At 43.1% G+C, this 12676-nt stretch overlaps 1 protein-coding gene across 3 annotated transcripts in view; it reads right to left on the bottom strand.

Moving 5' to 3' along the window:
* Positions 1-1748: 1748 nt before the first annotated feature.
* Positions 1749-12676, bottom strand: part of dclk1a (doublecortin-like kinase 1a) — a 45038-nt gene continuing 34110 nt past the window's right edge. For 2 of the 3 annotated variants that reach the window (XM_030792634.1, XM_030792637.1), the window contains exons 6-16: positions 8557-8644; positions 7967-8136; positions 7387-7506; positions 6123-6269; positions 4692-4825; positions 4300-4377; positions 3760-3856; positions 3488-3568; positions 3005-3118; positions 2308-2381; positions 1749-1806 (exon numbers count right to left, since the gene is read on the bottom strand). In XM_030792634.1, the coding sequence (XP_030648494.1) occupies positions 1749-1806; positions 2308-2381; positions 3005-3118; positions 3488-3568; positions 3760-3856; positions 4300-4377; positions 4692-4825; positions 6123-6269; positions 7387-7506; positions 7967-8136; positions 8557-8644 (1161 nt within the window). The remainder of the gene's footprint in view (positions 1807-2307; positions 2382-3004; positions 3119-3487; positions 3569-3759; positions 3857-4299; positions 4378-4691; positions 4826-6122; positions 6270-7386; positions 7507-7966; positions 8137-8556; positions 8645-12676) is intronic. The other variant, XM_030792636.1, reaches the window with a different exon arrangement.

Genomic DNA, 12676 nt, shown 5'->3' with positions numbered 1-12676 from the left:
ACAAGTGTTGTAGCGATCTGATTTTGTGTGGTTTATGTTGTAGAACCAAAACAATACACAGAGTGAGCTTTTCACCATTTACTGTGTGTATGTTCTGCCTTCACTGAAAGAAGTATTTGAGTGAGTTTTGTGAGAAGACGGGGACGGGGGGGGGTGGGAGTGTGTATTTGTGTTTCTGTTTGTGTGTCTGGGCGTGCACTTGCGTCTACGATTGTTTGACTACTCACATAAAGGAAAGGCATGAGAAAAACAGGCTTAGGACGTTCATTTTTAATAAATGGTGATTTTTAATAAAGTGTGACTCAACAGGGAATCGTGGATCGAAAAAAAAAAAAAAAAAAGACAAAAAAAAAAAAAAAAAAAGGTCCTTTGACCCCATGCACTAATGAGAGAACGTAACGAAGCAGCGGGACTGTGTGAGGGTATATAAGCCAGTCCACATCCATGAACTCCCTCAGTTAAGCTCCCCTGACATGTACATCCATACGTCAGTCATATCAACCCACTGCAGAATCATCGGCTTCACCATTACCTGTGCGACAAAGCCCCGCAGTGCCAACAGAACGGTACTGATAGGATGCAGGAGAACAATAAGTCTCTACACCTTTTACTTTCATTTGACCTGCACCACCACTGTACTTCTACTTGTGCTTCTGTTACATATACATACGCACATACAGCACAACAATGAAACATGTACCATTGCTATATTCTCTAGTCAAGGTTAAGAAATATATTGTCGATATCAAAATAATTGAAATTATATTATTTACAATGCTTACAAAAAAAACAAGGTCCTCCATCTTACGTACATGAGCTTGTTCTATTTCTTATTTTAGCAACTTCAGGACAAGTGCTTCTCTACCTGCTCTCTTTAAAAATAAATAAATAAATAAAATTAAAAAACAAAAACAAAAAAACAAATCAAAAGAAAAAAAAAAAAGGCAACTTCAGGGAGATAGTGTCACAGACAGTATGTAGACTCATATCTCTGGTTCATTTTAATAGTAATCAGGAGAATAATAATTATTCTGTTTGTTTGTTTTTTTCCCCCAACCGCAGGCTTGAAAGATACACAGTGGGGAGAAAAAATTGAAATTTAACTCTGAAATTGAAATGCGGGTTGTTGAATCAGAAAACATTGGGAATTCTCTTCAGTAATCTGCCTGACTGGATCCACAGAGATGTGGAAACATACAATAATCAACAGAAGTTCCCTAAGACATATTAACAGACGAAAGACTCTTTAGGTTAAATAAAACAAACTGTATTTATATTTATATATATATGTATATATATGTATATATATATGAATAAATTGAAAAGCTATTGTACTGTCACACCCCCACATTCACGCAGTTATTCCCATTTCCCATTGGAATACAGCAACTGCATCTCCGTCACCTTCCTGGTTCATTGTCTCCGAATCCTCATAAACCTCTCTTCTCCCTCACATGCTCCTTTCCGCTGCCGCCGCCCCCCTCCCCCCCCCACCTCATCTCCTCCGCTAAAGGAGGAGTAGTAGGAGCAAGGCAAGCGGACAGTCTCACAGGAGTGCAGGGAACAGGCTTCAGACTCGGCCTCGCCGCTGGAGTTCGGTGGTGGTGGTGGTGGTTTTGGGGTGGGGGGGGGGGGGGGGGGGGGCAGGGGATCGGAGGCTGAGGCAAGGCAGGAGAGGAGGAGGGGGGGGGGGCAGGGGCGTGGGGAGGCTACTGGATGGCTGGGTGATCCGTGGCACTGCTGTGGCCTCACATTCTGGTAGCATCTTCATCCGAAAATCGTCCTCTCCTTATCAAGAGTGGAGGTCTGCAGAGAGAGAGAGAGAGAAGGGAGAGAAAACATTCAGACAGTCAGATACTCAGTCTCAGCAGCCACGACAAATACAGAGAAACCAGGTCAGATTGAACACGGGCTGTGATCTGAATGAGAGCGTCTGGAGAAGACAGTTAGGCGAGCTATAAAGAAAAAATAAAGAAATAAAATGAAAGAAAAAAAGAAAAAAGGACAGGCTGATTCGCAGAGCTGAAATCAGCACAACCCATGGTACAGTTTGTTCTGCCGCAAACGCGGGAATCAAAGACTCGTCGAGTCAGGTTTGGCAGTGCACTGCTGCACCTCACAAAAATAGTCTCATTTTGCCTGGAGATAAGCTGGTAATATGAGACCAATATCTGGATGCAAACCCAGGCCCGTAGAAGCAGATCACAAACAGAAATGGCAAAGGCCACACGAGGGTCGGGAGAAGCGTCAAACGAAATACCACACATGGTAACGCCACGTGTCAGCTCAAAGAGAAAAGTGACGTACCTTATCCAGTACATGCCCGGGTGCTGATAGAAGTCCAGTGACCCTGACCTCTGAATGGAAAAGTCGTGGTCGAGCTGAACGGAGAGACAGGGAGAAAGGAGCGGTTAGCCTTCCATGAAACTTCCATCAAGGCTTTGACTTTACACAGCACACAAACTGGTTTGACCCCTTCAATCGCTTACTGTACAAATATACTTGACTTTCATCAATTTTATGTCAAGTTCAGAGTGTCTTAAAGAATCATCATCATCATCACTCTCATAAGTGTAGCATTGATTGAATTTGTCAGGATCTGTGAGTCCAGTCAGTTCTGCACAGGTTTGGCTCTCATATTTATGAGAAGACATATGTGTAACAGGACATAGTATAGACAGGGTGTAACAGTATGCACAGGGTGGACCCTTATTGCCAAAGATACACATGATACACAAATGTCAGTGGTATAGTCTGTGTATTGTCAATAATTACATTATAAATACTTTGGGAGTTGTAATTGCTTCCATCACAGAACCGTTTTCATTAGCTACAACTAATTTAACAACAATCAGTGACCATTAAGGACCAAATATGAAACTGTGAGTGAGTGACATGTGAACTTAACTGACTCTTTAGAGAGAAGCTCAGTATGGGTCTAGTCTTTGTATGGCAGTCAGAGAACACTGTGTTTTTTTTCTGCATGGTCACTTCCAGTGCTTACCAGGATGACTGACTCTCCAGACCCATTGCTGTCTGGCTTAGTGCCTGTGTTAAAGTGCTTCTTAATTTTCCCTGCCACGGACAGCTGGTGTTCGTTCTCAGACAAGCCGTCATTCTGCGGAGAAGAATGGACAGGCGCGGTTAATAGCACTGATCGATTTTAAAAGGACAAAAAAAAGAAAAAAAAAAAAAAAAAAAACCAAACGTGCGTAAAAGTTTTGAACTCAAAACAGCGTTGTCCACTGAGTCACTAAAAGTAAACGGCTTTGGAAGCATGTGGAGTTCAGGTGATTTATGATATGTGCTTCCTCAGCGCATTTCCTATGTCACCACTTAGTTATGTTGGTAATTACTCTGTGCGTCTGTGTGGAGTGAAAAACGTTGGATGTTGCTGGGTGAAATAAGTGAGTATGTATGTGTTTGTGTGTGTGTGTGTGTGTGTGTGTGTGTGTATGTGTTGGGGGAGGGGGTGGGTGGTACTTACAGTGACCCAGGGGTGTTCCAGAACCTGCAGGGCTGTGTATCTCTGATCTACTTCCACCTGAAGCATAGACGTAATCAGCTCCTAGGAACAGAAAGCCAGACCACGTGTGGAGACAGTGAGTCTTCTCATTCTTCAAAAGCAATCAGTCATGACTTTACTCCACTCTGCCAGCCCCACCACACACACACACACACACACACACACATATACGCACACACACGTGCACACACGCGCGCACACACACACGCACACGCAAAGAGCATGGTTCACACCTTGGCTGAGTCTGAAACGTTGTCCCAGTATGGAAGAGGAAATTCTAACTGGCCCAGTAAGATCTGATCAAACAGAGCCTCTTGATCTTCAGTGCTCCTGAAAGAGAAACATAGACATAAACAAACTATAAATGGACAGAAAGGGAATGAACTTATGTGAACTCACGTAACACAGAAGCAGAAGCTGACATTTCAACCAAGAGGGGGCACTCATGCACACTGTAAGAATCTGTTATATTTCTATCAGCCACAAGAGGGAGTGTGTACGGCTGAGAGCTTCAGCTTTCATAACCACTTCTATTGTTTACTCCACTGCACTACGCTAAGGATTGTTGTGAGGGAATTTACATTCAGAGACTTAAAGCCTTCAACTGTCAAAATGACTTCCAGTTAGGTACAGTTTTAGCCTTACCCGCTTGTTATGTATGCACTGTACAACAACATTATTATCTCTTTACTATAAGAATACATGATCGTGTAAATTCATACTTGAGCAGCGTTATCGATCAGAGCTGTAAATCTGTTTGGGGATCAGCTTACCCTCGGAAAGGTGGAAATCCACATAAGAGAATATATGTGATGACACCAGCTGCCCAGATATCCACCTTAAGACCATACCTGTAGGGTAGAGATGGGAAAAGCTTCTCTTTAATACGATCAGTCATACTGACGATAAACATTTCCACAAGTTATCAGTCCATTTCATTCAAGCATCACCATACCTACTCACTAAACCATGTGTAAATCCAGACAGTTAAGCATAAAGCAATAAGCTATGAGGTTAAAATTCCCCTCACAATATTGCAACCAAATCATCTTTTAATTTGAGTGCCGCAGCACTCCGCACTAGTGTAAAGTCATACCACAGCCCAGAGACATGAGAATTATGCTGCTGTGTTTATGGGCATGGGTCAGTTTTTAATGCCACTCACCCAGTCTCAGCGATGATCTCTGGGGCTACGTAGGTGGGGGTTCCACACACGGTGTACAGGGGTCCATCCACCACTGTGGCCAGGCCAAAGTCGCCAAGTTTCAACGATTTACTGCCATCCTGATGCTCATATACCTGCGAGCGTGCCCAAAAACAAAAAGACGCCACCAATGAGAAATTAGGGTTCAAAAAGGTTTCCCATCTAAACACACACACACACACACACACATTTCCAATGCATTTAAGAGTTCAATCTGGGTCATCTACGTAAATACGCAGACCTCATTTGAAATTTGAAAGAACGAGAATTACCTAAAAAAAAAACCCAAAAAATCACATAACCACAGCCTGATGCTAAAATGGAGCGCTGTTCCACAAATGGCATGAATATATTTGAACTGGATTCTTGGCTGACTCTCTCTGCTGTTGCATAATGCGTGCGCCAATACGTTAAAAAAAAAAAATCCTCATTCTGCAGTCCTTGAGGGAGCAGCTGTTTTGAAATGCATGCTTCCAATCCGGGCGAAAAGTCATTTATCTTTAGCAGGCACAAGAAGCAGGCATATTGGAGAGAACCAGCCGTAGAGCAGCCTGGCACGACGCCCGACCGACTCAATGGGGGAAGCACTGATTAAGTTTGACCAGGACAAGGAAGGTAAGGATGAGGACACGGGGAACTTGTGTGACCACAGTCCTGCAGGCAGCGATATAGAAAACTGAAGGCTCTAGGATATAATCCACTTTTTTTTTTTTTTTTTTTTTTGCTTTCTTCACAATAACCTACTGGACCAAAGTCACTTCTGACAGACTGGAGCTTAACAGGGGAGACACTGACATGGGTTAAAACGTGGATGCAGTTTGGATCTCTCAGATAGAGCTCTTCGGTGTTCCCGGTACACTGACTGGCAGGTTGAGTCATTTTGCCCCTCTCCTCCTCCTCTATGTAAATGATTTCACACCGTGGGGCTGAGCCTGAGTTCAAAGCTGGCCCTCGCTGCTGACACTCTTCTCACTGCTCCAGCCCACAGGGCCCGGGAGGCCGTCTCACCGCCCAGCACGGCAACGCTGGGGGCAGGGCCTACGCTAGCTCTCACACAGGAAGTGACACGTCTGAGTGGAGGCAAAGGCTTCCTGTGAGATGGTGTAAGTTAACAGCTTTGTACAAATAACCCTATAGCAGCACCGCCAGGATCGGATCGGTCCGACGATGACGTCAGATTTTTTAATGTTGAAGGTAGATGGGTTTTTTTTTTTTTTTTTAAAGGATAGTGGTTCCCTTTGAAGTCTCTCTCTTTGAAGCTGATGTCATAGTATACACTGCACATTCATGAATAAACAGATAAATGATCCATAATAAACACATATAAACACACAGTTTCCAGACCAGACACACACACACACACACACACACACACACACACTGTGTCCATACCAGAAGGTTCTCGGGTTTGATGTCTCGGTGGACGATGTTAAGGCTGTGGAGATACTTGATGGCATTGGCCAAGTTGAAGAGCATACCACTGGCATCCCGCTCTGTGTATCTGTTGGCGGAAGTAATAGCGTCGAAGAGATCGCCACCCTGTGGACGAACAGAGAAGAGCGGAAAAGATTATTATCCGTGCCAAAGGCGCTCGCCAGCAACTCCTGCATGAGTCCACATGTATTGAAGTGTCTCATCTGAGTGAGACTACTGACACAGGATCAGCTCTGCTTTGGCCATGTCATTATATCTACTGGCATTGCGAAAGACAAAAACTGATCACAAGTCAGAACACCTGTTATGTACAAATTTAATTCCACACACAAGGATTCGAAGCAGGACTGAGGCATCCTTGTTATGTCTCCATAAGACATAGCAGTTCAGTACTTCATTACGACAAACACTACGTCCTTATCACCGATAGACATACATATATATGTATTTAAAAAAGACCAAAACAGAGATTCAAAATCATCCGAATTTCTACCTAACATTTTGTCTTCATGATAAATGTTGAAAGCTAAAAGTTTGCTTTGGCCTCATTTGCTAGCAGGGTGGCAAAGCCCTGAAATCTCCTTCCAGAGTTGGCTAAGTGGAACAGCAGCTGAAAATAGGGCTCCTTTTGACAGAGCCAGCGCTAGTTCACACATCATCTGTTTCAAGGAAAAAAAAAAAAAAAAAAAAAAAAAGTCAAACACAAGTTTCTGCTGTGTTTCCCTTCTTTTTTTGTCCCTGTGCCTTCAGCTAAAGGCACGGAATCAGGGGATGGATGTTCTCGATCGGATTTTTCTTTCAAAGAATAAAAACTGAAGGGGGGGGGGGGAGAAGAAACAAACAAAAAAAACCCCACAGAAGCAAAAGCAGGAGCCAAACAGGAGTCGTTGACCTGATTAGGGGCGTACCGCTGTGTTTTTGGGGAAGAGAAGAGAAGAGAAGCTGACGTGCGAGTAAGGACAAGCATATGGTTATTTTACCACACGCGTGGTGATTAGCGTAAAAATACTCATTCTGATTTGACGTATTCTCAGGTGACACATCATTCGAATATCCATGCTTCTAAGTCCCGTATTTCATATCTACTCTGTCCTACCTGTTTCAGCAACGCTGAAATGCTTTTCAAAAAGAATATAAAACTGAGCGCACTCCAGAAACTGTCGGCTGAGAGGATATTTCGGTAAAACGGGAGAGAGCGAAGAGTAGGGCCGTGGGTTTTTACCTTGACTAGCTCCATAATCAGGTGAAGCTCACTGTAGGTGTCCATCTCCTCAATCAGCAGCACGATGTTTGGATGTTTCACTCTTCTCAAAATGGCCACTTCATTCTGAATCATGTGTTCCTGCAGAGATGAGAGAGAGAGAGAGAGAGAGAGAGAGAGAGTGAGAGTGAGAGTGAGAGTGAGGTGAGAGTGAGAGTGAGAGTGAGAGAGAGAGAGAGAGAGAGAGAGAGAGAGCAGAATCAACACTGTTACCTAAATCCTCAAGCCTGATATTTTCATACGTTTAAAGATAAAAATCAGTGGACTGAAAACATCCACATACAAAGGTTAAACGCCACAGACCAGACCTTAATGAGACTAAAAGATGCACAGACTGAATACCAGTAGTTTTCTATGCATTTATGTATAAATGTATGTATGTATGTATGTATGAATGTGTATCTCCATCTATCTTTCCATCTGGGTGTACTTATTCATTTGCTATTACTGGATCTCAGATCACAGTAAATTTGATCCCCTGTATTGTTTGTATAAACTGGTCCCCTGTATTGTGTGTATAAACTGGTCCCCTGTCCCTTACCTTCCCCCTGCATTTGCCCTTGTTGATGATCTTTAGAGCGTAGGCTCTCCCTGTGGATCGCTCCACACACTCGTGGACCACCGCGAAGTTCCCGTCGCCGATCATCCGCCCCACCTTGTACCTGTCCGATATGGAAGTAGGCACCGGCGGACACTCTTCCACGGGTTCGGCTGCGAGGAAAAATGCAGAGTAAGAGAGAAAGCAACGGAGAGAGAGAGAGAGAGAGGGAGAGAGAGAGAGAGAGAGAGAGAGAGCGCGAGAGGGAGAGCAGGGCCCTGTCCCTGCAGCATCTCATTTAATGGATCAGGGCTTTTTTCTCCCCCCCCCCCTCCTTCTGATTCCTCTGTCTTAGCTGACTCTGAGAAAAGCGTATGACGGCACTCGCCCTGATAATGAATTTGGTCATGAATTATTTCTTCAGCTTACGGAGATGCTTCCTAACGAGATCACAGGCTCGTGAAATCAAAGCCAGCTTTTTTTTTTTTTTTTTTTCACCCCAGAACCTGTACGTCCACCCCTCTTCCCCTCCCCATCCATCCCTCCCTCCCTCCCTCCCTCCCTCCTTCCACAGGAGAGCAGTGCATCCTCACCATCACTGACAGGATCCTCAGTCTCCTCCACAGAGCTGCACACTTTGGTAGAGGCCAAGGAGAGAGAGGAGTCGCTCATCTGGGATTCCTGCAAATTGAGAAGAGGGAGAGGGTTAATAATCGAGAAGACTCTTTACTGTTGTATAACACACACAGGAGAGATGGACACCCCCCACCAAAAAAGAGAGTTTGTCACTTTCCCATCCTCCATCTCATCAGTGTTTCTTAACTGCTTCTCTGGCGCCTCTCTCATCCTCCAGCTTGGGAGTTGTCTACACTCCTGAGAGGCGACACCTATTCTCACTTCTAAATTACACACACATAGGAGTATTACGCAACGGCAAAGTGGCTCAGACTACAGCTATCTTATTGCCGGTTGCCATGGTAGCGCTACAAGTGGGCAGAGGTGCTGGCTGTGCTGTAAATTGGTTTTCTCTCTGGTGTCTGACACCAGGCGTGGCGAGACTACTTTCGGGTTTGGCCAGAGAGCGTAATTGGAATCTGTTTTACCATTCGGCGTTCGGACTTCCGCAACAGCCCAAAGCAGCGAAGTCGGAGGGCGCAGTCGTTCAATAGTGACCTTACTAAAACCCAGCGGGCGACACACAGGTGTGAGCTATTGCTTATGAATGCTATGGAAGCACTGCTATAGAAGAAACGAATTGAATCGATAGAGAGAGAATCTAAAAGTGCTCTTTGTTATGCAGATGGTGCTGTAAATTGGTTCCTTCGAAAGAAATACCATGTTTTCAATCTATTAAATTACCCTGAGACTAGATGAATGGATCCCCCCCCTTCCACCTTTATATTACCCTTGATATTTTTAATTCATATCCTGTTCTTTTTCTATTCAGATCACACAACTTACACTCACAGAAACAAAATGCCGTTACCATGGAAACTGTTTAAGTGTGCAGCACTCGTAATATTTTCACAGTACAAAGAGAGCAGGTTGGGTTGTGCCCATATAAGGGCACTTCCTGTTTCCTAGTGGAATTGCAGGCCATATCATCATTTCAAAGCACTCAAACAACTTCACAATGGCCCTCTCCCCCCCCCCTTGATTTTTAGATTTAAAACGACAAACATATCATATTAATCAGATCTTTCTTTCTTTTTTTTTTTTAAATGTGGGTTGTTCCCAATTCATATCAATCTAACAGCCTTCATGAGCAAAACATTAGTCAGAGAGCAGATGTGTCCAGTGCAGCTATGGTGCCACACGCGTGTATTAAAATGCAGAGACTGGCTGTTCCTTTAACGATGGTCAGAAGAGTGCCGTTAATCCAGAGAGAGTGAGGGAAGAGGAGGAAATGTTCTCTACTCCACTGGATTAAGGACAGAAAACTGCGGCCTCCACTGCAGGCGCACAGCTGGAGGGAGTGGGGTGGGGGTGGGGGTATAAACCTCTTAAATGAGACTTAATTTTGGCAGAGTGGAGAAATATCCCTTTTTGAGTGAAGCTCATGACCTTGCATTTCTGACTTATCTCCTCAAGATACACACACACACACATCTCTCTGTCTGTGGAGTTAGAGCTACGTCTAGCTTTTCGCTTCACGATAAGCGAGTCTGTTTTGGGGGTAAGAAAAATAACCAGTTACTGCTTCTACTGGTGAATCAGCATCAGCAATTACCTCAGCCCTTCCATCAGCCAAATGCCATGGACTCAAATCATTACAGGAGTCCTACTCAAAAAAAACAAACAAACAAAAAAAAAAAATTCAAGACTATGGCTAACTCCCACCCAAATAAATAACCAAGGAATGAAAATGGAACTGTGGAGGTCCATTCACTCTTTTTTAATGTTAGTAAACGTGGAGAAACGCGCACACACACACACACACATATATACACACACAGAATGAGAGACATTTTCAGAATGCTTTCTGGAAACGAACAAGAACTTTGATACAAGCGAAAGGAAGTGGAACTCAGACAGAAGGTGAAATCAAATCAAATCAAATCAAAAAGAGCCAGAACAGGATGTTCACAGAGTCTGTGTTCAGAATGAGCCTAAACACACAGGAGAACGTTAGCAAGACCTGTTTGCTAGCCTCCACCCGCAGAAAAAAAAAAAAAAATCAATGACAGACACACAAAAGCAAAGCAGTTGACAGAGTAGAAGAAACACAGTCAAATAATACACAAATACAATTTAACAGAGTACAATTCAAGAAAACATGAAGAGAAGAGACAATTTGTGCGAAGAGGAACCAGTAGAAGGCGACATCACACTCTGATTGGATCAAATTTAAACTGAACAAGTCACATGATACGTACAGCACTGAACTGTGACATCACTTCCTCACGTCACAGATGAACTCATGTATTTTTCTGCCTCTTTAGAGAAATGATGGATTTTTAGTAACTATTGCGTGTTTGTTATCTGTTTGGTGATGATGCTCCCTCAGGACAGTGTGATGTCACCTGCTATGGTCCCTGACATGTCTGAACACAAACACATGCATGAAATCTATTTACATACAAAGTAATGGATAACAAATGAACATATGAAAACACACACACACACACACACACACACAAATACACACAGATGTCTTATGTGGCCAAATAACAACTTTTAAAAGAAAACTCTTCTTAAAAGAAAAATCGGCCCAGTGAAAATGTATAACATACACATGAATATGCACAAAGTAACTTTGGAATATGAACACACACATACATAGACAGACAAAAAGAAAGAGAGAGAGAGAGAGAGAGAGAGAGAGAGAGAGATGATAAGCAAATCAAACATGTACGAGTAGAGCATGCAACTCAGCAGTCAGTGTGTGAATTTCGAGGGTGGTAAACGGTTAACTGACTCAGACGGAATGACTGGATGTATGTGACAGGGACGTGGGTGCAGCAGAACGATGATAAGACAACACGTCTGGCACATTAAACGGTTTCCAAACTTGACTCCTCTTTCCCATCTCTGGTCATTAAAACTTCAACCCAACAGCAAAATTTCCGTCCACCCCAACTTTTATATCCTGCTTTGTGACAGATATTTTAAACATATCCAGCCAGCAGTTTGTCCATGTATCTTTACGTTGGTTTTGTTCTGTTTTGTTTGTTTGTTTGTTTTTTAACTGTAAATTAGTCTCATAACTATCATATCTGAATGCCCTAAATATTTTCCTCATGTAGAATGAATGGAGCGAGAAACCAACATAAGAAAACAAAGCACAAAGAGAGAATGCCCATAACCACATTAACAGTACAGTCACACGAGTCTTAAGCCTTCATTCTTCTGTAGCTAATTTCCAAAAATGGGTCATGCTACGAACATGTATGAAACCATTTCCAAGCCAAGCCTCATCTGCACTTGAGCTATAGGACTAATCCACCCATAAATAATGGATGGGATACGCTGAGATGTTCCAATTGGAATTCAAAGCTTCAAAGTCGAAGAGTGATTTCACAAAGCAACAATACACCATGCGTCTCCCGTTGATGCGTCTTGCATGTTTAAGTTTGAATGGATGTAAATCAGTACGCATTTATAGCCCTGAGTATCTTTCTTGAACTTTAAACGTTTGAAAAAACAAAAAAAAAAACCAACATCTTTGCAGGCTCCATGGAGAATGTCATATTCTGGAGTGTGAAGATTAATGACTACCTAGGGAGAGTAACCCTTCAAAAAAGATTTAAAAAAATAATAATAATACCTGAGTGACATTAAAACTGCATTGTATGATAGTCATAACCAAGCTTTATGCTCCAGGCTTAAAGGAGACCTGCTGTTCCATTCAAACTGCAAACTATCTCCCACAATTTGACAAATGCGCCCCCCCCCCCGCGCTCATTAAACATTCCTCATTTTAGACCAACACCACTAGGATTCAATTTAGTAACTATATACACTTACAAAAGAATCTGCCTCTTTTTCTAAAAAGGAAAGAAAAAAATTAATGTTGAGCAGGAACACACTGTGCTTCAGTGGCTTTTTTTTTTTTTTCCTTCATTTCCCCAATCACGGAGTGTGGTGGGGTTTTTCTGCAAAGTCTGACCCAGTTATGTGGCAGATTGTTGAAAAAGCCACTCAGACGACTGCCTGATTAACACTGATCAAACTGTCCCAAATTCATACGCAGAGAAGAAGGTGAGAGGCAGA

Source organism: Chanos chanos, chromosome 15 (assembly GCF_902362185.1).
Source record: "Chanos chanos chromosome 15, fChaCha1.1, whole genome shotgun sequence".
Taxonomy (NCBI): Eukaryota; Metazoa; Chordata; class Actinopteri; order Gonorynchiformes; family Chanidae; genus Chanos; species Chanos chanos.
This window is presented reverse-complemented; position numbering and strand designations above follow the sequence as displayed.